The following is a 25,536-nucleotide window of genomic DNA, read 5'->3' as shown; positions in this document are numbered from 1 at the left end:
TGAAATTATACTATATTTATTCTTCTGTGCCTTGCTTTTCTGACTCAGCATTATGTTTGCGGATAGTCTTCCATGTTGGTACATGTTGGTGTATGCTGTTGAGTTCATTTCCACTGCTGTATATGGTGTTCTATTGTCTATTTATTTATCCATTCTATTGTTCTTCCACATTTGGATTGTCTCTTTTCTTTTTTTTTTTTTTTTTAAACATCTTTATTGAAGTATAATTGCTTTACAATGGTGTGTTAGCTTCTGCTTTACAACAAAGTGAATCAGTTACACATATACATATGTTGCCATATCTCTTCCCTCTTGCATCTCCCTCCCTCCCACCCTCCCTATCCCACCCCTCTAGGTGGTCACAAAGCACCGAGCTGATCTCCCTGTGCTATGCGGCTGCTTCCCACTAGTTATCTATTTTACATTTGGTAGTGTATATATGTCCATGACACTCTCTCACCCTGTCACATCTCACCCCTCCCCCTCCCCATATCCTCAAGTCCACTCTCTAGTAGGTCTGTGTCTTTATTCCCATCTTGCCACTAGGTTCTTCATGACCTCTTTTTTTTTTTTTTTTTTCCCTTAGATTCCATATATATGTGTTAGCATACTGTATTTGTTTTTCTCTTTCTGACTTACTTCACTCTGTATGACAGACTCTAACTCCATCCACCTCATTACAAACACCTCCATTTCATTTCTTTTTATGGCTGAGTAATATTCCATTGTATATATGTGCCACATCTTCTTTATCCATTCATCCGATGATGGACACCTAGGTTGCTTCCATGTCCTGGCTATTGTAAACAGAGCTGCAATGAATATTTTGGTACATGACTCTTTCTGAATTATGGTTTTCTCAGGGTATATGCCCAGTAGTGGGATTGCTGGGTCATATGGTAGTTCTATTTTTAGTTTTTTAAGGAACCTCCATACTGTTCTCCATAGTGGCTGTATCAATTTACATTCCCACCAACAGTGCAAGAGTGTTCCCTTTTCTCCACACCCTCTCCAGCATTTATTGTTTCTAGATTTTTTGATGATGGCCATTCTGACCGGTGTGAGATGATACCTCATTGTAGTTTTGATTTGCATTTCTCTAATGATTAATGATGTTGAGCATTCTTTCATGTGTCTGTTGGCAATCTGTATCTCTTCTTTGGAGAAATGTCTATTTAGGTCTTCTGCCCATTTTTGGATTGGGTTGTTTGTTTTTTTGTTATTGAGCTGCATGAGCTGCTTGTAAATCTTGGAGATTAATCCTTTGTCCGTTGCTTCATTTGCAAATATTTTCTCCCATTCTGAGGGTTGTCTTTTGGTCTTGTTTATGGTTTCCTTTGCTGTGCAAAAGCTTTTAAGTTTCATTAGGTCCCATTTGTTTATTTGTGTTTTTATTTCCATTTCTCTAGGACCTGGGTCAAAAAGGATCTTGCTGTGACTTATGTCATACAGTGTTCTGCCTATGTTTTCCTCTAAGAGTTTGATAGTGTCTGGCCTTACACTTAGGTCTTTAATCCATTTTGAGTTTATTTTTGTGTATGGTGTTAGGGAGTGTTCTAATTTCATACTTTTACATGTACCTGTCCAATTTTCCCAGCACCACTTATTGAAGAGGCTGTCTTTTCTCCACTGTATATGCTTGCCTCCTTTATCAAAGATAAGGTGACCATATGTGCGTGGGCTTATCTCTGGGCTTTCTATCCTGTTCCATTGATCTATATTTCTGTTTTTGTGCCAGTACCAAACTGTCTTGATTACTGTAGCTTTGTAATATAGTCTGAAGTCAGGGAGCCTGATTCCTCCAGCTCCATTTTTCGTTCTCAAGATTGCTTTGGCTATTCGGGGTCTTTTGTGTTTCCATACAAATTGTGAAATTTTTTGTTCTAGTTCTGTGAAAAATGCCAGTGGTAGTTTGATAGGGATTGCATTGAATCTGTAGATTGCTTTGGGTAGCAGAGTCATTTTCACAATGTTTATTCTTCCAATCCAAGAACATGGTATATCTCTCCATCTGTTTGTATCATCTTTAATTTCTTTCATCAGTGTCCTATAATTTTCTGCATACAGGTCTTTTGTCTCCTTAGGTAGGTTTATTCCTAGGTATTTTATTCTTTTTGTTGCAATGGTAAACGGGAGTGTTTTCTTAATTTCACTTTCAGATTTTTCATCATTAGTATACAGGAATGCAAGAGATTTCTGTGCATTAATTTTGTATCCTGCTACTTTACCAAATTCATTGATTAGCTCTAGTAGTTTTCTGGTAGCATCTTTTGGATTCTCTATGTATAGTATCATGTCATCTGCAAACAGTGACAGCTTTACTTCTTCTTTTCCGATTTGGATTCCGTTTATTTCTTTTTCGTCTCTGATTGCTGTGGCTAACACTTCCAAAACTATGTTGAATAATAGTGGTGAGAGTGGGCAACCTTGTCTTGTTCCTGATCTTAGTGGAAATGGTTTCAGTTTTTCACCATTGAGGACAATGTTGGCTGTGGGTTTGTCATATACGGCCTTTATTATGTTGAGGAAAGTTCCCTCTATGCCTACTTTCTGCAGGACTTTTATCATAAATGGGTGTTGGATTTTGTCGAAAGCTTTCTCTGCATCTATTGAGATGATCATATGGTTTTTCTCCTTCAATTTGTTAATATGATGTATCACGTTGATTGATTTGCGTATATTGAAGAATCCTTGCATTCCTGGGATAAACCCCACTTGATCATGGTGTATGATCCTTTTAATGTGCTGTTGGATTCTGTTTGCTAGTATTTTGTTGAGGATTTTTGCATCTATGTTCATCAGTGATATTGGCCTGTAGTTTTCTTTCTTTGTGACATCTTTGCCTGGTTTTGGTATCAGGGTGATGGTGGCCTCGTAGAATGAGTTGGGGAGTGTTCCTCCCTCTGCAATATTTTGGAAGAGTTTGAGAAGGATAGGTGTTAGCTCTTCTCTAAATGTTTGATAGAATTCGCCTGTGAAGCCATCTGGTCCTGGGCTTTTGTGTGTTGGAAGATTTTTAATCACAGTTTCAATTTCAGTGCTTGTGATTGGTCTGTTCATATTTTCTATTTCTTCCTGGTTCAGTCTCGGCAGGTTGTGCATTTCTAAGAATCTGTCCATTTCTTCCAGGTTGTCCATTTTATTAGCATAGAGTTGCTTGTAGTAATCTCTTATGATCGTTTGTATTTCTGCAGTGTCAGTGGTTACTTCTCCTTTTTCATTTCTAATTCTATTAATTTGAGTCTTCTCCTTTTTTCTCTTGATGAGTCTGGCTAATGGTTTATCAATTTTGTTTATCTTCTCAAAGAACCAGCTTTTAGTTTCATTGATTTTTGCTATTGTTTCCTTCATTTCTTTTTCATTTATTTCTGATCTGATCTTTATGATTTCTTTCCTTCTGCTAGCTTTGGGGTTTTTTTGTTCTTCTTTCTCTAATTGCTTTAGGTGCAAGGTTAGGTTGTTTATTCGAGATGTTTCCTGTTTCTTGATGTAGGCTTGTATTGCTATAAACTTCCCTCTTAGAACTGCTTTTGCTGCATCCCATAGGTTTTGGATCGTCGTGTCTCCATTGTCATTTGTTTCTAGGTATTTTTTGATTTCCCCTTTGATTTCTTCAGTGATCACTTCGTTATTAAGTAGTGTATTGTGTAGCCTCCATGTGTTTGTATTTTTTACAGATCTTTTCCTGTAATTGATATCTAGTCTCATAGCGTTGTGGTCGGAAAAGATACTTGATACGATTTCAATTTTTTTAAATTTACCAAGGCTTGATTTGTGACCCAAGATATGATCTATCCTGGAGAATGTTCCATGAGCACTTGAGAAAAATGTGTATTCTGTTGTTTTTGGGTGGAATGTCCTATAAATATCAATTAAGTCCATCTTGTTTAATGTATCATTTAAAGCTTGTGTTTCCTTATTTATTTTCATTTTGGATGATCTGTCCATTGGTGAAAGTGGGGTGTTAAAGTCCCCTACTATGATTGTGTTACTGTCGATTTCCCCTTTTATGGCTGTTAGTATTTGCCTTATGTATTGAGGTGCTCCTATGTTGGGTGCATAAATATTTACAATTGTTATACCTTCCTCTTGGATCGATCCCTTGATCATTATATAGTGTCCGTCTTTGTCTCTTGTAATTGTCTTTATTTTAAAGTCTATTTTGTCTGATATGAGAATTGCTACTCCAGCTTTCTTTTGATTTCCATTTGCATGGAATATCTTTTTCCATCCCCTCACTTTCAGTCTGTATGTGTCTCTAGGTCTGAAGTGGGTCTCTTGTAGACAGCATATATATGGGTCTTGTTTTTGTATCCATTCAGCCAGTCTGTGTCTTTTGGTGGGAGCATTTAATCCATTTACATTTAAGGTAATTATCGATATGTATGTTCCTATTCCCATTTTCTTAAATGTTTTGGGTTTGTTATTGTAGGTGTTTTCCTTCTCTTGTGTTTCTTGCCTAGAGAAGTTCCTTTAGCATTTGTTGTAAAGCTGGTTTGGTGGTGCTGAACTCTCTCAGCTTTTGCTTGTCTGTAAAGGTTTTAATTTCTCCATCAAATCTGAATGAGATCCTTGCTGGGTAGAGTAATCTTGGTTGTAGGTTTTTCTCCTTCATCACTTTAAGTATATCCTGCCACTCCCTTCTGGCTTGCAGCGTTTCTGCTGAAAGATCAGCTGTTAACCTTATGGGGATGCCCTTGTGTGTTATCTGTTGTTTTTCCCTTGCTGCTTTTAATATGTTTTCTTTATATTTAATTTTTGATAGTTTGATTAATATGTGTCTTGGTGTGTTTCTCCTTGGATTTATCCTGTATGGGACTCTCTGTGCTTCCAGGACTTGATTAACTATTTCCTTTCCCATATTAGGGAAGTTTTCAACTATAATCTCTTCAAATATTTTCTCAGTCCCTTTCTTTTTCTCTTCTTCTTCTGGGACCCCTATAATTCGAATGTTGGTGCGTTTAATGTTGTCCCAGAGGTCTCTGAGACTGTCCTCAGTTCTTTTCATTCTTTTTTCTTTATTCTGGTCTGCAGTAGTTATTTCCACCATTTTATCTTCCAGGTCACTTATCCGTTCTTCTGCCTCAGTTATTCTGCTATTGATCCCATCTAGAGTATTTTTAATTTCATTTATTGTGCTTGTCATCGTTTCTTGATTCCTCTTTAGTTCTTCTACGTCCTTGTTAAATGTTTCTTGCATTTTGTCTATTCTATTTCCAAGACTTTGGATCATCCTTACTATCATTATTCTGAATTCTTTTTCAGGTAGACTACCTATTTCCTCTTCATTTGTTAGGTCTGGTGTGTTTTGACCCTGCTCCTTCATCTGCTGTGTGTTTTTCTGTCTTCTCATTTTGCTTATCTTACTGTGTTTGGGGTCTCCTTTTCACAGGCTGCAGGTTCGTAGTTCCCGTTGTTTTTGGTATCTGTCCCCAGTGGCTAAGGTTGGTTCAGTGGGTTGTGTAGGTTTCCTGGTGGAGGGAACTAGTGCCTGTGTTCTGGTGGATGAGGCTGGATGTTGTCTTTCTGGTGGGTTCGTCCACGTCTGGTGGTGTGTTTTGGGGTGTCTGTGGCCTTATTATGATTTTAGGCAGCCTCTCTGTTAATGGATGGGGCTGTGTTCCTCTCTTGCTAGTTGTTTGGCATAGGGTGTCCAGCACTGTAGCTTGCTGGTCGTTGAGTGAAGCTGGGTCTTGATGTTGAGATGGAGATCTGTGAGAGATTTTCGCCGTTTAGTATTACGTGGAGCTGGGAGGTCTCTTGTGGACCAGTGTCCTGAAGTTGGCTCTCCCACCTCAGAGGCACAGCCCTGATGCCTGGCTGGAGCACCAAGAGCCTTTCATCCACACGGCTCAGAATAAAAGGGAGAAAAAATGGAAAGAAAGAAAAAAAGAGGATAAAATAAAATAAAATAAAGCAATTATAATAAAAAATAAGAAAAAAAATTATTAAGAGTAAATTTATTAAGAAAAAAAAATTTTTTTTTAATTTTTAAAAATAGATTTATTAATTTTTTATACTAAAAATAAGAAAAAAATTATTTAGAAAAAATTTATTAAGAAAAAAAATTTTTTAATTTTTTAAAATAAAAAATATGAAAAAACTTATTAAAAATTTTTTTTAAAAATAGAAAATAAGGAAAAAATTATTAAGAAAACATTTATTAGGGAAAAAAAAATTTTTTTAAGCCAAAAAAAAAAAAAAAAAAACAAAAAAACGACGGACCTAACCCTAGGACTAACGGTGAGAGCAAAGCTATACAGACAAAATCTCACCCAGAAGCATACACATCTACACTCACAAAAAAAAGGAAAAGGGGAAAAGTTAATATATCCTGCTCCCAAAGTCCATCTCCTAAATTTGGGATGATTCGTTGTCTATTCAGGTATTCAACAGATGCAGGTACATCAAGTTGTTTGTGGAGCTTTAATCCGCTGCTTCTGAGGCTGCTGGGAGAAATTTCCCTTTCTCTTCTTTGTTCGTACAGCTCCCGGGGTTCAGCTTTGGATTTGGACCCGCCTCTGCATGTAGGTCCCCTGAGGGCGTCTGTTCCCCGCCCAGACAGAACGGGGTTAAAGGAGCAGCTGATTCGGGGGCTCTGGCTCAGTCAAGCCGGGGGGAGGGAGCGGTACGGAGGAGGCGGGGCGAGCCTGCGGCGGCAGAAGCCGGCGTGACGTTGCAGCAGCCTGAGGCGCGCCGTGCGCTCTCCCGGGGAAGTTGTCCCCGGATTACGGGAGCCTGGCCGTGGCGGGCTGCACAGGCTCCCGGGAGGGGCGGTGTGGAGAATGACCTGTGCTCGCCCACAGGCTGTTTGGTGGCGGCAGCAGCAGCCTTAGCGTCTCATGCCCGTCTCTGGGGTCCGTGCTGATAGCCGCGGCTCGCGCCCGTCTCTGGAGTTCGTTTAAGTGGCGCTCTGAATCCCCTCTCCTTGCACGCCGCGAAACAAAGAGGCAAGAAAAAGTCTCCTGCCTCTTCGGCAGCTGCAGACTTTTTCTCGTGCACCCTCCCGGCTAGTTGTGGTGCGCTAGACCCTTCAGGCTGTGTTCACGCAGCCAACCCCAGTCCTCTCCCTGGGATCCGACCGAAGCCCGCGCCTCAGCTCCCAGCCCCCGCCCGCCCCGGTGGGTGAGCAGACAAGCCTCTCGGGCTGGTGAGTGCTGCTCGGCGCCGAGCCTCTGTGCGGGAATCTCTCCGTTTTTCCCTCTGCGTCCCTGTTGCTGTGGGATCCGCGCTGATAGCCGCGGCTCGCGCCCGTCTCTGGAGCTCGTTTAGGCGGCGCTCTGAATCCCCTCTCCTTGCGCGCCGCGAAACAAAGAGGCAAGAAAAATTCTCTTGCCTCTTTGGCAGCTGCAGTCTTTTTCCCGGACTCCCTCCCGGCTAGCACCGAAGCCCGAGCCCCAGCTCCCAGGCCCCGCCCGCCCCGGCGGCTGAGCAGACAAGCCTCTCGGGCTGGTGAGTGCTGGTCGGCACCGCTCCTCTGTGCGGGAATCTCCGCTTTGCCCTCCGCACCAATGTGGCTGCGCTCTCCTCCGTGGCTCCGAAGCTTCCCCCCTCTGCTACCCGCAGTCTCTGCCCACGAAGGGGCTTCCTAGTGTGTGGAAACCTTTCCTCCTTCACAGCTCCCTCCCACTGGTGCAGGTCCCGTCCCTATTCTTTTGTCTCTGTTATTTCTTTTTTCTTTTGCCCTACCCAAGTACGTGGGGATTTTCTTGCCTTTTGGGAGGTCTGACGTCTTCTGCCAGCGTTCAGTGGGTGTTCTGTAGGAGCAGTTCCACGTGTAGATGTATTTCTCATGTATCTGTGGGGAGGAAGGTGATCTCCGCGTCTTACTCTTCCGCCATCTTGCCCCTCCCTCTTGTCTCTTTTCTTAATATGAGAAATACTTCTACACACTTTCTTGTAGATGTCTCCTGATGTACCATGTGCAGGAGTTTTTCTAGGGTATTTAGAATGTAGAAGAAATGCTGGTTCTAAGTGGTTGTTCTAGGTTATAGTCTCACCAGTGGTGGATGAGAGTTCCTGTTGCTTTCCATTCTCGATGACTTTGGTTTGTCATATCTTAATTTTTGCCAATCTGGGGGCAAAATCTTGGAGGTTTTAATTAGAATTTCTCTGATTTCTAATGAAGCTAAACATCTTTTCATATGTTTATTGGTAATTTAGATTTCCTCCTTTGTTAAGAGGCTGTCTGAATCTTTTGCCCATTTAAAAAGTTGAGTTAGGGTTTTTTTCTTTACCTTTTGGATACTGAATAGTTCATATATTCTCAGTAGTAGTCCTTTATTGGTTATATATTTTATAAATATCACCTCCTAGTTTGTGGCTTTTTTCTCTGTTTCTGGTTTCTTTCTTTGAACATAAATTCTTAATTTTAATCCATATTTATTTATTTATTTATTTATGTTTTATTTTTGGCTGTGCTGTGCAGCATGCAGGATCTTAGTTCCCTGACCAGGGATCAAACCCATGCCCCCTGCAGTGGAAGCACAGAGTCTCAACCACTGAACCGCCAGGGAAGTCCCCTTAATCCATATTAAATCCAAAATCATAATCATCTGATTTTCTCCCTTAATCTATAACATGCAGAATTAAATTAATGGCTCTTTCTTATGTCAAACCAACTTTGCATTCCTGGCATAAATCCAATTTAGTTATGGTATATCTTCATGGTTATTGTTTCCTAGTATTTAGCTTAGAATTTTTGCATTTATGTAATTTTCATTTTATATTGTTCTTGCAAGATTTTGGTATAAAAGTTATGCTAGCTTCTGAAAGATTTGGCGTTAGACTGAAATTATAGTTCCTTAAATGTTTGGCAGAAGTCACCAGTGAAATTGCCAGTGAAGTCATTTGGGTCCTGTTAGTTGTTTTTGTTTTAATCAGATTTGGGAAGTTATTTATGTTTAAGACTATGTCCATTTCATTCTTTTTTAAGTTTATTGGCATAAAGTTGATCATGGTATCAATCTTATTATCTTTTAAAGGTCTGTGGCATATACAGCACGTCCCACCTTTTCCTTTTTTACCATTGTTCTTTATGCTATCATTCTTTTAATTAATCTCACCAGAGTTGTGTTGATTTTATAAATCTTTTCAAAGAACCAACATTTAGCTTTGTTGATCATCTTTTCTTAATCCAGCTGTCTGTTGATGGACACTTGGGTTGCTTCTATAGCGTGGTTATTGTATACAATGCTGCTGTGAACATTGGGGTGCATGTATTTTTTCGAATTAGTGTTTTTTTTTAGTGTTTTGAGAAATCTCCATACTGTTTTCTCCAGTGGCTGCACCAATTTACTTTTCCACCAGCAATGCACAAGGGTTCCCTCTTCTCCACATCCCCACCAACATTTGCTATTTGTGGTCTTTTTGATGATAACCATGATCAGTGTTTATCTAACTTTTCTGGCTTCTGAAATCCTTCTCCCTTTGCTGTGTTGGGATTCTGTATAACAGAGAAGAGCTCTAACACAAATTCAGCATGCAAAAGGAGCAGAGAGAAAGACTGCAAATATATGACTATTTCTGTTGTTGTTTCTCTGCCATAGTTAAATATAGTCAAGCCTGGTGCACGGGCTTCTCATTGTGGTGGCTTCTCTTGTGGAGCACGGGCTCTAGGTGCGAGGGTTTCAGTAGTTGTGGCACACAGGCTCAGTAGTGGTGGCTCGCGGGCTTAGCTGCTCCACGGCATGTGGGATCCTCCCGGACCAGGGCTTGAACCGTGTCCCCTGCATTGGCAGGCGGATTCTTAACCACTGTGCCACCAGGGAAGCCCCGACTCAATTGTTAAATTTCCAGCAATTTTAAACATGGTCATTGCATAAATATACAATTAAATAAATTACATTAAAAATAAAGATAATAACTACTCAAAACTCATCACCACCTCCATTTTACTATTATCTCTGAGGTTATATGTCTATTGTATCTGAATGGTGGAAATACCATACATGCTACTGCACATCTCATGCTTTCAGTGATGTCAGATTGGAGCTGGAAATGGGCCTTGTTTGCACTATTTAAACTACAAAAGTTGGCAAGTGCTGTGAATCAAGGCTTTCCCCACCCTGCAAACCAGCAGTTAAACATTTATCACCATATCACTGTCTAAGAGGCAAATGGATAAATGAGTCTGGGCTCAGGAGACAAATCTGGACTGGAGATAGTGTTGGGGGAGGCATCAGAATACAGATGTGGGGCTGCTTCATGGGCTGATGACAAGGCTTCACACTCAGAAGACCCTTGTGCTTAGTTTATTGTTCTGTGGCCACCATCTTGAAATTCGTAATTTTTGAACAAGAGGCCACATGTTTTTATTTTGCTCTGGGCTGGTATGGGTATGGATGGTAGGGAGGTTTAGGTGGTCTGGGGGTGGCTTGATTTACTGCCTTTCATCCCTCAAAACAGGTTTTCTCTCCTATTCACCTACTTGGTAGCACATCCCCACAGATATTTTCCCCATCCATTCCCTCAACCTGTGTATTCTTCACAACCAGCTCACAAAATTTCCTTCTTCTACTTTCCCTCTGTATTGTTCTCTTCTCTTTAATCTTCTTTTGAAAACTGTTAACTTTTAAGGCATTGATGTATTAAGTAACTTTAATAATAACATTTCTGCCCCAGACTGCAATGTCCCATACATTCATCTCTCAGATTGGTATGACATGGTGGTTAAGGTGGTCCTGGAATCACAGAAGACTGGGTTTGAATTTTCCCACACGACCTGAGGTGAATTTCTTCTGTTTCTCTACGCCTCAGTTTCCTCATCTGAGGAGAGAATATTTACCTCTGAAGGCTGTGAACATTAAATTAGATAATCTAATTAAATTAGATAATCTAAAGTGCTTAACACAATGCACATGGTAAGTGTTCAATTAATGGTAGTTATTAACTACCATTATGGTAGTTAACTACCATAATGGTAGTTATTATTAACATTATTTTTATTCATAGATGAAGAATTAGGAACAGCCAGTAATGAAATTTGCACATGACACATAGTAGGGACGTCTTACGAGGAACAAAGGAACACTGGGAGAGATGAGCTGGAAGATTTCAACTTTTTAAAGAGAATTTTCCTGCTTCCACAATATGTGTCCCAGAGTAGCTTGGACAAAGCACTTCTTCACTGAAGTTCTCAAAGCTCCTCTCCCCCATCTTACGGTACACCGATCCAATCTATACAAACAGCATGGATGTGGGCTCTTGGTCACCGAGAGCCACTTAGCCTTCTTGAGGCAACCTTTTCTCGGCATAAAGCTACGCATATGGTAGGCACTTCAAAATATTAGATTTTTTTCTATGCCGCTGTATCCCGCAACTTCAAACACAGAGCCTGGCACCCAGTAGGCGTCCATTTATAGAGTGACTGCATGATAATGACTCCCAGGCTTCCCCTTCTTACCCCCAAAACACTCACTTCTCGAGTCTCTGCCGGAGGCTGCGGGCAAACCCCGAGGGATCCAGGAGCGCGCCAGGCCTAGTTCACTGATTCCGCTCCCTGCGCGTGGCTGCAGTTGCTATGGAAACGGCGAGAAATAACAACTCCGTCCCCCCCCCCCGCGCCCCGGGTGAGGGAGGCCCGCAGAGGAAACGGCAGCTGGAGGAACAGCGGGAACGACGCGCGGCCGCCGCCGAGTTCACCGCGGCGCCCCTGCCCCGGCCCTGCCCCGCCCGGACCGAGCCGCCCCTCCCCCCACTGGGCCTCGGGTGTCGGTAGGTACTCCGGCCGCGGGCGCCTCCCGGGACCCCACCCACTACCCCCCGCCTTGGGACTCGATTGCCTGCCTCTGCCCTATGTGTTCAAACGATGCCCATGGGAGCTTCGCCGCGGGGCGGTGCAGGTCATCTGGGGAGGGGTGAGGGGTCTGGGAAACTCTCTCAATGCACTTTAGGCATTTATTTCTCGGCAAAGAAAAATCTGGGCAATTCCAGCCAGAACCCTAATTACTTTGGGAACAAACAGAAGATTGAGAGGGGAGAGAGCCAGGCGAGGAAAGAAGTTTCATCACATTTATAATTTTATAATTCGTGTGTGTGTGTGTGTATGTGTGTGTGTTCCCACCTCCCTCCCGGGCGCACGAAGTTTGCCTGTTTCAAGCCCCCCGCGCGGCTCCTGTGCAGAGGTGGTTACGCCTTGATTCTGCCGGTAGCGAGTGAAACAGGTGTCGTGCGTGCAGCGCGATTGCTGATTGGCTGTGCAGACTCTGGTGAACTACTTGAACGTGTCCTGCAGCTGCAGGGTCTTCGCGGGGTGAACGCCGGGCATACGCAGTTGCTTTGCCTTTACCCGTGAGCTTGTCTGTTGCCCATTCGTTTCAGGACGCGACCCCGCGCCGCGTGTGCCGTGAGGCCGCTGGGGCAGCGGAGGTGCCTCCCCGCTGAGAAGCGAGCCGGAGCGGCGTGCCGTGGGGAAGATGAGCGGCACCAGCGCCAGGTCCAGCCACCTGTCTCAGCCGGTCGTGAAGAGCGTGCTGGTGTACCGCAACGGGGACCCCTTCTTCGCGGGGCGCCGTTTCGTCTTCCACGAGAAGAAGGTGTCCAGCTTCGACGTCTTCCTCAAGGAGGTGACGGGCGGCGTTCAGGCGCCCTTTGGGGCCGTCAGGAACATCTACACCCCGCGGGCCGGGCACCGCATCCGGAAGCTAGACCAGATCCAGAGCGGGGGCAACTACGTGGCTGGGGGCCAGGAAGCCTTCAAGAAACTCAAGTGAGTCCTTCTATCCCCACCGCCCGTCATTTCAGAGGGTTCTAAGGTGGAATAGAATAACCCCCGCCTCACCCCACACCTCGGTGCGCTCAGGGGCTGTGACTGTGCGGGTTGATGGCACTCAAGGCTCCCGCTGCAGCTGGGGTCAGAGGTTGAAAGTGTGATTGGAAAAGAAAGTTCACGTACGGAGCAGTAGTAACAGACTTTAAATGTGTGTATAAGGAGTGGGAATAAAAAAAAAAAGTGTTTCGTGACTAGCTATTTGGAAAGAGTAACACAAACGTCATGTTAGATATTTGGCATTTTCTGTTCTGCTTTTTCTCTTTCCACTTTTGCTTGGAACCTATCATTTTAATTTTTGTTGGAGTATAGTTGATTTACAATGTTGGAACCTATCATTTTAGTTTAAATAAAGACTTCTTAAAAATCACTTGGAAGTATTGTCACCCGTGAAGAAAAGTGCTTTCAACCTTTCAATTCCAAGTAGAACTGACCACACCCCACTTTGTGACCCTCCTCCCACCTCCTGCACGTTTATGTTATTTCCTTAATGCTTGGAAAAGTTTACTGGCTTACTGTATTTGTCTCCATGTCTGTCACCAGGTACTTGATGGTTAAACCTTCAAGGACAGGGGTCGTTAGTGGTGCTTATCCCCAGTTCCTGGCAGGGCACTCACTTACTGTGGGCGTTCAGTGAATCAGCAAACTGTGCTTAGGTCTCTGAAGGGAACAAACATAAGACAGGACTCCTTGTCTTTTGGAGTTCACAATCTAACAGGAGACAGACTACATGCACACCAGTAATTTTAATGCAAAGTACAAAAGAATGAGTGCAATTAGAAAAATAGTTAAAGTTATATGGGAGTTGAGAGAAATTATTCCTCGTGGGGGTGGGTACTGTATGACAGGTAGAATTTAATATTCCATAGGGTTTTTTTTTTATAGCTTTACTGAGATATATTTCACATAACATAAACTACAGTGGTTTTTAGTATATTCATAGAGTTTTGCCGCCATAACCACAAACTAATATTAGAACATTTCCATTACTCCAAAAAGAAACCCTGTACCTTCTCAGTTTCTCCTTCTCCCCATCCTCTAGTAACCACTAATCAGTTGTGGTTAGTTTCCCTGTCTCTATAGATTTGTCTATTCTGGACATTTTATATACAGGCATACCTCGGAGATATTGCAAGTTCTGTTCCAGACCACTGCAATAAAGTGAATATTGCACTAAAGCAAGTCACAGGAGTTTTTTGGTTTCCCAGTGTATATAAAAGTTATGCTTACACTATGCTGTAGTCTATTATGTGTGCAATAATAACATTATGTCTAAAAAAAAGTACATGCCTTATTTAAAAAATACTTTATTGCTAAAAAATGCTAATCATCATTTGAGCCCTTAGCAAGTCATAGTAGTAACATCAAAGATCACTGATCACAGATTACCATAACAAATATAATATAATGAACAAGTGTGAAATATTGCAAGAATTACCAAAATGTGACACAGAGACATGAAGTGAGCAAATGCTGTTGGAAAAAATGGCGCTGATAGATTTGCTCCATGCAGGGTGGCCACAAACCTGATTCAATTTGTAAAAAAATGCAATATCTGTTAAGTGCAATAAAATGAGGTATGCCTGTGAAAGGAACCATACCTTTTGTGTTTCTGTCTTCTTTCACTTAGCATAATGTTTTCAAGGCTTATCATGTTATAGTATGTATCAGTACTTCATTCTTTTTACTGTTGAATAATATTCCATGATATGGCTATACCACCTTGTGTTTATCCGTTAATCAGTTGATGGATATTTGGATTGCTTCACTTTTGGCTAATATGAATAATGCTGCTATGAACATTTTCATTTCTCTTTGGGTATATACAAGTTTTCATTATTTGGGTATGTATAAGTTTTCATTTCTCTTTGGGTATATACCTAGGAGTGGAATTGCTGGATTGTATGGTAAGTCTATATTCCATAGGTTTTTTTCCCCCCATAGTTTTTTATATAATATTTTAATTAAAATTCAGCTTGGACCGCAGGAAGGCAAAAAAAATACCTTTACCATAAAATCTATGCTTGTGAGTTCTGATTTTAACTGTGTAGAACTATTTTCCCAAGTACCACTAACATTATCTAATATAATCCTAGCTTGTGTAAGTTTGTTTAAATTGAGTTCTAGGTGTTCTGCTTTTTTGTTATGCCAGATGTTCTTTTTATGGGAGGTGAGGGATACATTTGGATTTAGTTTCCCTTCCCTGAAACCTCCTTTAGTATGCTTTGTCTAACTTCCTTAGAAAAGAGCCAAATGAAACTGTACTTCAAAATAACTTAGAACTTAAAGCTGAGAGTCAGGAGACTTGTGTTTGAGCTGTTTATTAGCTCTGCATCCTTGTGCAATTCACTTGACACAGCTAGTCAGTTTCCTAATGCAGAAAAGGAACATAACCATTCCTACCTCACAGTCTTGTTGTAGAAAGTAAATGGTATGGATGTGAATGTGTTTTGTAAACAATGAAGTGTTATAAATGCAAAGCATCTCTGTATCCAGTTCCTTTCATCATATACTTCGTTAATTTTTTAAATTAAATGATTTTCATATGAAGCAATTTCATGGGAATGTAAATCTGCAATTCCAGACTCACTTTAATAATTCGTATTCTCTTTTGTTTATTTAGTGCTACCAACTCAAAAGATAAAAACAGGTACAGTTCCAAACCAAATAGAAAGTGCACTTCAGATCACTCTTTATATATATATATATATATATATATATATATATATATATATATATATATATATATATATATAAATAAAAGAGATTTGCATGGTTATTTTTGCTTTTAACTCACACACAAAAACCCTGAGTTTGTTATAACAGTGTCCATGGTTAATTTTCCATGCTGACAAATGAATATTTATTTGTGTTAAAGTGGTAATATCTATGGTTATAATGATAGAAGCCAAGAAGATTTAAATGCTGAATATATTTGAAGCTTTGCAGTTTTAAGTTTACATAACAAATGAAGAAACTGGCAGAACAAAAGAAAGCCCAAAAGATATTGAGGGTAATTCATGCCACGTAGACCCTAATTGATGTTGGGGAAGACAGCAATGGTGGAAAAATATTTTTCAAATGAAAATGATCAACATTGTTCTTGCGTATCTTTTACTCATATTTCTTCTAATATTTTTGAAATGGTGATTAAACTTCAGGTAGCTATTAAACCTTTATTTTATGGCAGAGAATTCTAGAGATTGTTATTTTCCCCAGAGTTTTCCTTATGCATTTTGGGACGTTGACTCTACTACATGTGGATCTGAAATCACTTTCCTGCACATGACAGTTAGAATGTTTTATTGTTATGTCAGAAATCAGTCCCTGAAGATTTCCGAAAGACCCATTTTATTGTTAAGCAGGGGGAGAATTTTCACTGTCTTGTATAATACTGTTTATGTAAGAGAAATACATGATAATTTCCAGAGGTATGGATTAACTAAAGCGTTCTATCCAAAAAACAACAAAATAAAACATAGCCAAAATTAATTCTAATATAAACATTTTTGGCAACTCAGCAATTATGGTAGTTGAGGTAGAGAATGTATCTATCTTTCTATCTATGGTTATAAATTAAATCCTAGATTTATATTGATTTTTAATATTAAAACATTTATTTAGCACCTTCTATGTATGAAGCACAGTGGAACGAGATCACAGTGATGGACAGATAGCTTGAAGTGGACAAAGGTATAAAGTTTTTAGGTTGTGCTTATGCTATAGCTAAAGAATGATCACTAGTTAATATATGTAGCAAATAGTAATGGAATAATAGGGGTCTCCAGAGGTTAACTAGTTTACCCATCTGTATTTTAGCTGAACCAATGCCTAAACCATCCCACATGGCTGAGCATTTCTGCATCATTAAAGTGCTCTCCTAGGAAAAAAGATTTCCCAGCTTTTCACAGTTGTTACTCTAATGCATGGGATCAGTACTACTTTCTTTGGCCTAAAGTCTGTGATTAATAGAACTGTTAAGCAGCTTTACACACAAACCACTATTTATATCAAAATTGATATAAAAATAAGAAATACCATATATATAGTAAGTAGCTGACCATTGTGGGGAAAAATGTTCTCCAATGGCAGTATGTATTTCTAAGACTTCAATTTCATTGAAGTTTAGCATGGACATGTGTCAGCCCTGAAAGCAGTTCCTGTTATTATAATGGCTTTTAATTAGTAGCCATTGATTTTTGCTTAAGTATTTCCTATGGCTAGCTTTACTTTTCAATAATTTTTAAAAAGACATTTACATAGCTGATTCAAAAGTAATAAAAGAAGCCCTTATTGTTTTTTTTCCCCCAGTTACTTGGACATAGGAGAAATCAAGAAAAGACCAATGGAAGTTGTGAATACGGAGGTAATGCAAATAATAGTAACAGTGCTGCTTTGTGTTTCTTATGGTATGTCTTAGAGATCTGGATGACATTCTAATCGAGATAAATTGTCTAATGTATATAAACAGGACATTAGATGTTTTAAGGCAAAGATAACCCTTTCTGTGGATCATTATCAGAAACAAACAGACCGAGTAGGTGTCCACAGATGTGTAGGACTAGACACAACATGCTCTTATTCTCCCATTTTCTAGCTGCGTGTTCTCTGGTTGAAACCCATAGGGATTTTCCCTGTCAAGTGAGAAGAGATTCTGAGCACCGTGATACCAACCTTTGCCAAAACTACATCCCCTGTCCTGACTTGCTTCTGACAGTCCAATGTCTGAAATGGCCAGGATCACTCTGACTGGCCCTGAGGCTTTCAAAGGAGCCTGTTAAGACTTCCTGTGATATCAGGAAAACACCTCCATGTTAACTTGCATTAAAGTTCACTTGAGCGTGGTCACCAGAAGCTTGCATGAAGACTGGCAATGAGTCTTGTGACATAGATATTCATTCCACTATGTTCCACATAGCATCTGGATCCCTAGTGGAATCATCTCTAGTGGGTATTCTATAGGATGTATTCCTTAGTCTATGGATGAAAAAACAGATTAAAAACAAAATTAAGGCAATAGCCTTAAACGTCCCAGTGAGACAGGGAAAATGATAGTTAAACCCAGATTGGGATTCTATTCACCAGCCAGACTTGCCCTCCTCCCATTTGGACCCCACAGAGTCAAGTGCTCCCAGTGGGTGTGTCCTGCCAGTGAAGAAATGACTAACAGGAAAAGGAGTTTTTCCTCATTTGTAGTGCAGAGCCCCAGGGAGACTCCTCAGCTCTGGCCATTTCCTCCCATGCTGGGTTTATGCCCAACAGGACCAAATTGGTCTCGCTAGGGAAAAAAAAAAAAAAAACTACGTAAGAAAAAATTTTAATTGTGCAGTGTTTTTAATAACGCAAGATTAAATTCATGATTCAAATAATTTGTGGGAAAACGTGGTAATCCCAGACATTATTTAAAATAATATTGTTTGTATTTTTGATTTTCAATGTATGAAAAGTTGATTATTTATGAAAGTGATAAGATTTATAGCTTAACGTAGACAAAAATATAAATTTTTCAGGTGGTGCTTATGTTACAGGTAAAGAATGACTGCTAGTTAATATCTGTAGCAAGTAGTAAGAAAAGACATTAGTGTATTAGTTCTGGATATAGTATTGTTTGAAGGACACACAACCGCTTGAAGTAAGCTATCAATACCTTGATTGAAGTTAGTGACTGAAGCCGAATTTCTGCAGTAGGATTTGAAATGTGTGAATTCCAAAAAAATTATGAGCGTATATTTACTCTGGATTCCAGTGTCTTTGATGAAGACATTGGGTCTGGCAAATTGCAAGAGGTGTGCAAAAAATTTTTGGAATGTACTTAAAAAAAAAAAGATTATCCTTAACAAAAGAAGCATTCACAAGGACTCTAGTGAATTTAATTTGCTAATTGTTCTTCCGCTTTGGAGCAGTAACTATTGATTTCTCTTTACTTGGGGCCTGTGCACGGGCCACACAGACAAGGTTCTGATTTATGAATGCACGTCTTACATGTGACAAATCCACCCCTTATCTCAAACTAGAAGACAGCATCTCTCCCTCTTCTAGAACACTGTATCTCTCCCGCTTTACTTCTTACTGGTGGTTCCTGCCCCTTCTCATTTGCTCTAACTGCATGGATCCTGCTGTAGCCTTTCATTTCTTCTCAGTCCTTCCCCTCGCAGTCTTCCAAAGGGGGTCATTTTGGGGACGCAGAGCAGGTGGGAAGAGGTGGTGAGAAACTGTTCTGTTTGTCCGTGACCTTCAGCACTTTCCCTCACCCACCCAAGCCCCACTCTCCCACTTTTGTCCCCCTCAACCTTCCCTCCCAGTCTAGACAGCAGTGTATTTACTTCCCTCACTTTGCATTTACGGTCTTTTTTTTTCCGGCCGCGCGGCACGGCATGCAGAATCTTAGTTCCCCCACCAGGCGTCAAACCCGTGCCCCTTGCAGTGGAAGTGAGGAGTCCTAACCACTGGACCAGGGAAGTCCCATGCATTTCCAGTCTTGATCTTCAGCACAGACACCCTCCTCCCCAAAGTCCACACCGTGACCACACGCTAAGCCTGCTTTGAGCAAGGGGACCCCTGTTTTCATTGCCAGAAAGGGAGAGTTTTGGGTTCCGGGCATCCAAAATAGGAACTCTGAATGCATTTTCCCATAGAGATATCACTTTCACTGTTGGTTCTGAAGTCTTATTGATGCTGTTTTAGGTGGAGCACAAGTCAGAAAGGCTTTTGTAGGCTGAACTGAGAACCTCACTTTTGTGTGTGTAATTCTTACTGGGCAGAAATACCTTTCTCTTTTTCACAAGTGATTAACCATCAGACTTTCAGAATTCCACAAGTTTATAAGTTAGAGGACAATCTATGTTCAAAATTTGAGAACAAACTTGACAGACACTGGCCTTTCACAATATTATAGATTCTATTTTCTTGATCTAAGGTGGTGATTTCCTTTCAACATTTGTGTCTACTGAGAAAAGAGTGCACACCTGGTAAAATACTGTTGGTGACTGCTATTCTTTGAGGAAGATAACACATCTTTCTCCCAATCACAGGGAGGGATTCACAGAAATAATTTTGAAGTGGGAATATGAATACATAGAATTGGAGAGTTTAGAGTTGTTTCAGAGAAGAAGTTTCAATGCAGTAGTAGCACAAACAATGTCTATTCAAAGACGTTTCAATATGAAGAGTTAGTAAAATTACCTATTCATCAAAACTGGGGACATTTCCCTCAAATCTGACGTATTTCATATTGTTTAAGTTTTCAGTGTTGGGGTTACCTAATAAAAGCCACCACATTGAGGTAGATGATTCAATTTTTCTAATTGCTTGAAGCATATGAATTCTGATTATTCACAGTGCACGTTATAACAGAAGGACTTTTGCCGTTTGTTGGGGTTTTGTAGGACTTGTGGCGTTGGGTACCACAGCTGTGGCTAGGTTTTCGCGTGTGGTAGGAAACCCAGCCAGTGAGTGCTGGGGGTCAGCAGCATTCCTTTCCTCCTCCCGGAGCACCCCCCGCCCAAGTCTATAATACAGTTTGCTTGTTCTTTAGACAGTTAATAGTTTAGACACAGTGGTATCCACTTGCTGACTGCAGGTCACGTAATGAGAATGGCCATGTCATCTGGACGTTCCAGGTTCTGCTGTGGTTTCTGTCATTGCCCTTCTGTGCCATGAAACTCATCTTTGAAGAGACACTGAAAGGACAGCTAGTCCTATTCCTCTTCTTCTTTGTAGCCATGTCATCAGGACAGACAAAGGCAGAACTCTAATGCACCTGTTCCACTAACCTGAAAGAAGTACGTGGTCTTATGTGGCCAACACTTTTTGCAGCAGGAGGAAGGGTGAGGGGAAGTGGAGGAAAGACAGCGAAGGAAAAGGAGATGGGAGAAAGAAAAGCAAAATGGTGACTGGTGGTTTGCACCTGCTCCAAAGTTGGGCTGCGCTGTGGGCTCTGAGCCCTTCCTTACCTCTCGACACCAGGTCTTGCTTTTAATAACATCCAGATAAAGAGACCTTCTAGGCCCCCCCTTGGACTCCTGCCTCTATTCCCCAGTCATTGTGTTGAGCTATATTTTCATCTTTCTTCCCGCTTTCCCTGCATCGGTGGTGGTTTTAATAAAGACAGTGTTCTCATCTTCTGACCTTGGTAGTTCATCTCCTTATTTATGTCTTCCCAGTCCTCTGTCTGCTTCCTTTCCCCCCCCCCTCTGCCCAGTTTCAGATCTCGTTCTATGTTTCCACGTTCCAAGTCCACTCACCAGCTTCTTCCTTTCCTCTCTCAGGGAAGCCGTCTATGGAGCCCTCTGTCCTCATGCACTGGGAGCCTCTGATCCGCATGTGGGATACCTTTCCTCTTGCTTACCAGCCCGCATTGTGCTTTTACCCTTTCCCTTTAACTGAAGGAGGGTCTTCTTATTTTTCTGCTTTATCCACTTTGCTTTCACATGATTGAACACCCGTACTGTGCAGCATGGTAGGCAGAGAGCAGGGGAGCAGAATGAACAAGACACATATAACCTCTCACCTCCAGGAATTTACAGTCTTGCTGAGAAGACATAAACGAAAATCTCCAGTACTGCATAATAAGCGATTCAGTTTGGTAGGGGTTCAACTCCATTTGCGTTGAGCTGTTTATTTCAAGTGCTTTTGACTTTATCAGGTGGCAACAAGGCCATCGGTGAACTCTTCCAAGGGAAGCTTCCTTCGTCTTCGACCTAGAGTTGTGGATGTTGCTGATCGGCTGATCAGCTCTCCCCTGTCTCATCCATGTAGTGAATCCTTTAGATTATGACATTCTTTAATACTTATTTAGAGAGCAAAATCTGTTTCATTGTGTAAGAGGCGTTGGATAGGGCCATTCTGGACAGAGGAGACAAGCAGACAGCTTGGCTACATAGCACTTAGGATGCGCTGGGAGCTGTGAGTCACCAGGTATAAAATGAGCACTTCTCTGCTTTTTTAGGAGTTTGGAGTCCAGGGGAGAAGACAGGGAAGTAAACCAACTATTATTATCCAGGGCACATGTGCTGGGCTAGGGGGATGCTTGGAGGACTGAAGAAGGGTAGATGGGATTAGGTTTATGGGTCAGCCAGTTTTGAAAAGATTTTAAATATAACAGAATCTTTTATTTTTGGCCCATTTCTCTTAGATTAAGGTTTTGAGAATGTCCCTTTCTACTTGATTAAGGAGGATTATTTAATATTTGTATCTGTGTAAAGATCAAAGCCTGTCTCTGACAGAGTGAAAATCAGCTGGATGGAGAAGCAACAAAGGCAGCCTTGCCACTAGTCAGGCTTGGAGGACAGACACATAGCAGGCCAGCTGCAAAGTTATCATAGAACACTGCTTCTCCCAGTTATGCAGCAGCTATAAGATGCCATAAGGGCCTCCCTTTCAGTGATTAATGCTTACTTGCGGCTGACACTCCAGACCTGCTTTGCTGTTCTCATATTTTATTGGTCATCTTTATTTTTTATTTTTATTTTTTGGCCGCGCCACACAGCTTGCGGGATCTTAGTTCCCCGACCAGGGATTGAACCCGGGCCACAGCAGTGAAAGCGTGGAATCCTAACCACTGGACCACCAGGGAATTCCCTACTGGGCATCTTTAGTTGCTAAATCGCCCTCACCTCATAACAACCCCTAGTTAATCCCCACATCTAATTTCACCTCAAAACTGCAGTCACTCCAGAACTGAATCGGCTTCCCTTAGACCCTCCTTGGAATCCTTCAACGAGAACCCAAACCTTACAAAAGATGATTCCCTTCTCCGTCTTTCTCAGCGTCATTTTGTGCTTTCTCTGAGTGCCATCCCTCGCTGCACCAAATCAATAAATCTGATTTTGTCTGACTACAGATTTGTTCCTGTTGTTGGTAGTCATCAACTGATGAGGCTTTAACACATGTGTCAGAGCTGTCTGTTAGAGTGTACGTCCCTAGGAGGTCTGCTAATTCTGTATAGTACCTAGCATTAATAGGCTGGTAGTCGTTTTAATTCTCTATAGTGTTGAATGTTCCTTATCATAGTTAAGGGAGACATCTGTTTGCCTCAAGCGTGCCTGGTGATTCTGCATTTCACATATGGGTGGGATGTCTCAAATAACTTAAAAGTCTTCATGGCCACTATCTATCTAGCTTTTGTTTCAGGGATAAAATTAGTTTAGTTAAACCTTTGTGTGATTCATTTATTGTCTCTAGTATAATTTGGAGCTATATTAAATGAATGTTATTCATTTAACATGGATTTACTGTGTGACTGCTATGTGCCAGGCATTGTGCTTGTCACCTGAGAACCAAATAACATGGCCCCTGTCCTCATGGAGTTGACTACTCTTTAGCCTTCCTTGCCTGCCATGCCTTACTTTTAACTCTACCAACATTGATCTTTGTTGTAGAACTTGTAGATTTCTTTGGCTCAAAAGCCCACATTTTAAGGGCTAAACAGTTTTTGAACTTTATCAATGATGGGTCAGGAAATAATGGGACTAATTTTTGAGGAGCAATAAACTCCTAATTTCTGGAAAATTTGTTCCATTTTCCTGGAGTTATAAACACCTAAGCTGCTAGTTGTAACCTGAATAATGGCTGGAGTTGTCCATCTCCTATGGTCGAGATAAAATTGGCTTGAACCTCCATTACTTAGCCTTTGGAATGTCCTACATTCTTCCCAAGACTTCTGTGAATTCCTGCAGGGATTATTACCTCATGCTCACCTCTTTGCCTGAGCTTCTGCTTCCAAAGTATTAGCTGAGTTCATGGACTGTCTTGTTCTTTGCTTGAGCTTCTGCTTCCAAAGTATTAGCTGAGTTCATGGACTGTCTTGTTCCTGTACAGGTTGTATTGTTTAAGGCCCCACCAACTCAGAGGTGAAATCCTCTCATTGATGTCCACACAAATACCCCGTTCCCACAAGTTTGTGTGTGGTGAAATTTACCAATGGTTTGTAGAAATGGAGTGGGTTTTATAGGTAATCTAGAAGTGCCAACAACTCAAAACTTAATATCAGACTTCCTCATTCTTAAAAATAGCTTGGTCTTATATGCCAGTTCAGGTTCTAGTCTTTGACCTTGCTTCTTGACCTCCTCTTTCTTTTTTTTCCCTCTGCCATTCTCTTCTCTGTTCTACTCCCACTCCAGTTGCTTTTCTTTCTTTCTTTTTTTTTCTTTTTCATAAATTTATTTATTTATTTATTTATTTATTTTTGGCTGCGTTGGGTCTTCATTGCTGCACGCAGGCTTTGTCTAGTTGTGGTGATTGGGGGCTACTCTTCGTTACGGTGTGCGGGCTTCTCTTTGCAGTGGCTTCTCTTGTTGTGGAGCACAGGCTCTAGGCACACGGGCTTCAGTAGTTGTGGCACGCAGGCTCAGTAGTTGTTGTGCACGGGCTTAGTTGCTCCGTGGCATGTGGGATCTTCCTGGACCAGGGATTGAACCCATGTCCCCTGCATTGGCAGGCAGATTCTTAACCACTGCGCCACCAAGGAAGTCCCGAACTGCTGTCTTAAAAAGAAATCTTCAAATTAAAATCCAAAGACACCAATGAATGTCTTCCCAAGGAGTGGAAGCTTCCTCGTTGGATAAACATCATATTGGATCCTCTTGAATATTCCTCTCTCAGTTTAGATTTTCATTTATGGAGAATTTGGATAACTGTTGTTTCTTCTTAATGGGGTAGAGTATTGCAGGAGTACCTTGGAGAGGAGGAAAGAAAGGAAGTGAGTTTTTGAAACCTCAGAACTTGGCCTGGTCTGAAAAGGTTGTGGGAACATGGGTTGTACTTCTGGTCAGTCACTCCAGTGAATGTCTTTAAGATTTTGAATATCATTATCAAAACTTCACATTTCAGTTTAATCATTAGGCATCATCTCCAGTGAAACATACTATGAGATTTGCTACTTAAAGGCTTTGGGTTGGGAATGGATTTCTAGACATTAAATTGGGTGTAATTATTAACCTTACTGCAGGAAGGCATGGGGCTCTGTGGTTTCACTAACTAATCTTTAGCCTGGGAATTCTGAGTTCAAAGGGGGAACTACAAAATAGTTAAACTCCTAAATATTTCTTTTTTTAACTTGGGGAAAGATTTCCAGATTATGTTAGTCAAGTTTACTAATTTATCGAAGAATCAAAGAAAATGAAACCCACTTTTGTGAGTTCTTCCAACAATAATTGAAGCCCCTTTCCAATCTTTTACTTTACACCTTTCCCCCATCTCTCTAATGTATCTGCTAAATGAGAAGCATTCTTTTAAGGACAGCCAGTTCACATCAGTGGTCATGGTGATTCCAAGGTGTCTATGACCTTGCCAAGGCTCTAGGAAGACAGAGTTTTCTGTTGAAGAACAAAACTGGCCATATTTCATTTTTCTTTTTCTTTTTAAAGAATATTTATTTATTTATTTATTTATTTTTGGCTGTGTCAGGTCTTAGTTGCAGCACATGGGATCTTCGTTGCGGCATGCAGGATCCTCCGCTGTGGTGCAAGGGCTTCTGTCTAGTTGTGGTATGAGGGCTCTGTAGTTGCGGCACGCGGGCTTAGTTGCCCCGCGGCATGTGGGATCTTAGTTCCCTGACCAGGGATTGAACTCACATCCCCTGCATTGGAAGGCGGATTCTTAACCACTGGACCACCAGGGAAGTCCCTCATTTTTCTTTCACACTTTCTTGTCTGTTCGCTTTTCTCAGTATTGAACTGTGTGTGTGTGTCTGGGTGTGTGTGTGTGTGTGTGTGTGTATGTGTGTGAACAAGAGGAAGAAAGAGAGAAGTGTTTATGTCAACCTGGAA

At 41.2% G+C, this 25,536-nt stretch overlaps 1 protein-coding gene and 1 long non-coding RNA gene across 5 annotated transcripts in view; one reads left to right on the top strand and one right to left on the bottom strand.

Annotated features, from left to right (window-relative positions):
• The window catches only part of LOC133094971 (uncharacterized), a 33,630-nt gene extending 21,920 nt beyond the window's left edge, over positions 1-11,710 (bottom strand). For all 3 annotated transcript variants that reach the window (XR_009701539.1, XR_009701538.1, XR_009701537.1), the window contains exon 1: positions 11,420-11,710. This is a non-coding gene — a long non-coding RNA (uncharacterized LOC133094971). The remainder of the gene's footprint in view (positions 1-11,419) is intronic.
• DCDC2 (doublecortin domain containing 2) overlaps positions 11,564-25,536 on the top strand; it is a 167,787-nt gene continuing 153,814 nt past the window's right edge. Inside the window, exons 1-3 of one of the 2 annotated variants that reach the window (XM_061195762.1) lie at positions 11,564-11,715; positions 12,322-12,709; positions 17,081-17,135. In XM_061195762.1, the coding sequence (XP_061051745.1) occupies positions 12,417-12,709; positions 17,081-17,135 (348 nt within the window). In that variant the 5' untranslated portion in view covers positions 11,564-11,715; positions 12,322-12,416. Of the gene's footprint in view, positions 11,716-12,163; positions 12,710-17,080; positions 17,136-25,536 lie in introns of those variants that run through there. The other variant, XM_061195760.1, reaches the window with a different exon arrangement.

This window comes from Eubalaena glacialis, chromosome 7 (genome assembly GCF_028564815.1).
Source record: "Eubalaena glacialis isolate mEubGla1 chromosome 7, mEubGla1.1.hap2.+ XY, whole genome shotgun sequence".
NCBI classification, from domain to species: Eukaryota; Metazoa; Chordata; class Mammalia; order Artiodactyla; family Balaenidae; genus Eubalaena; species Eubalaena glacialis.
Note: the sequence above shows the minus strand (reverse complement) of the source record. Positions and strands in the feature narration are given on the sequence as shown.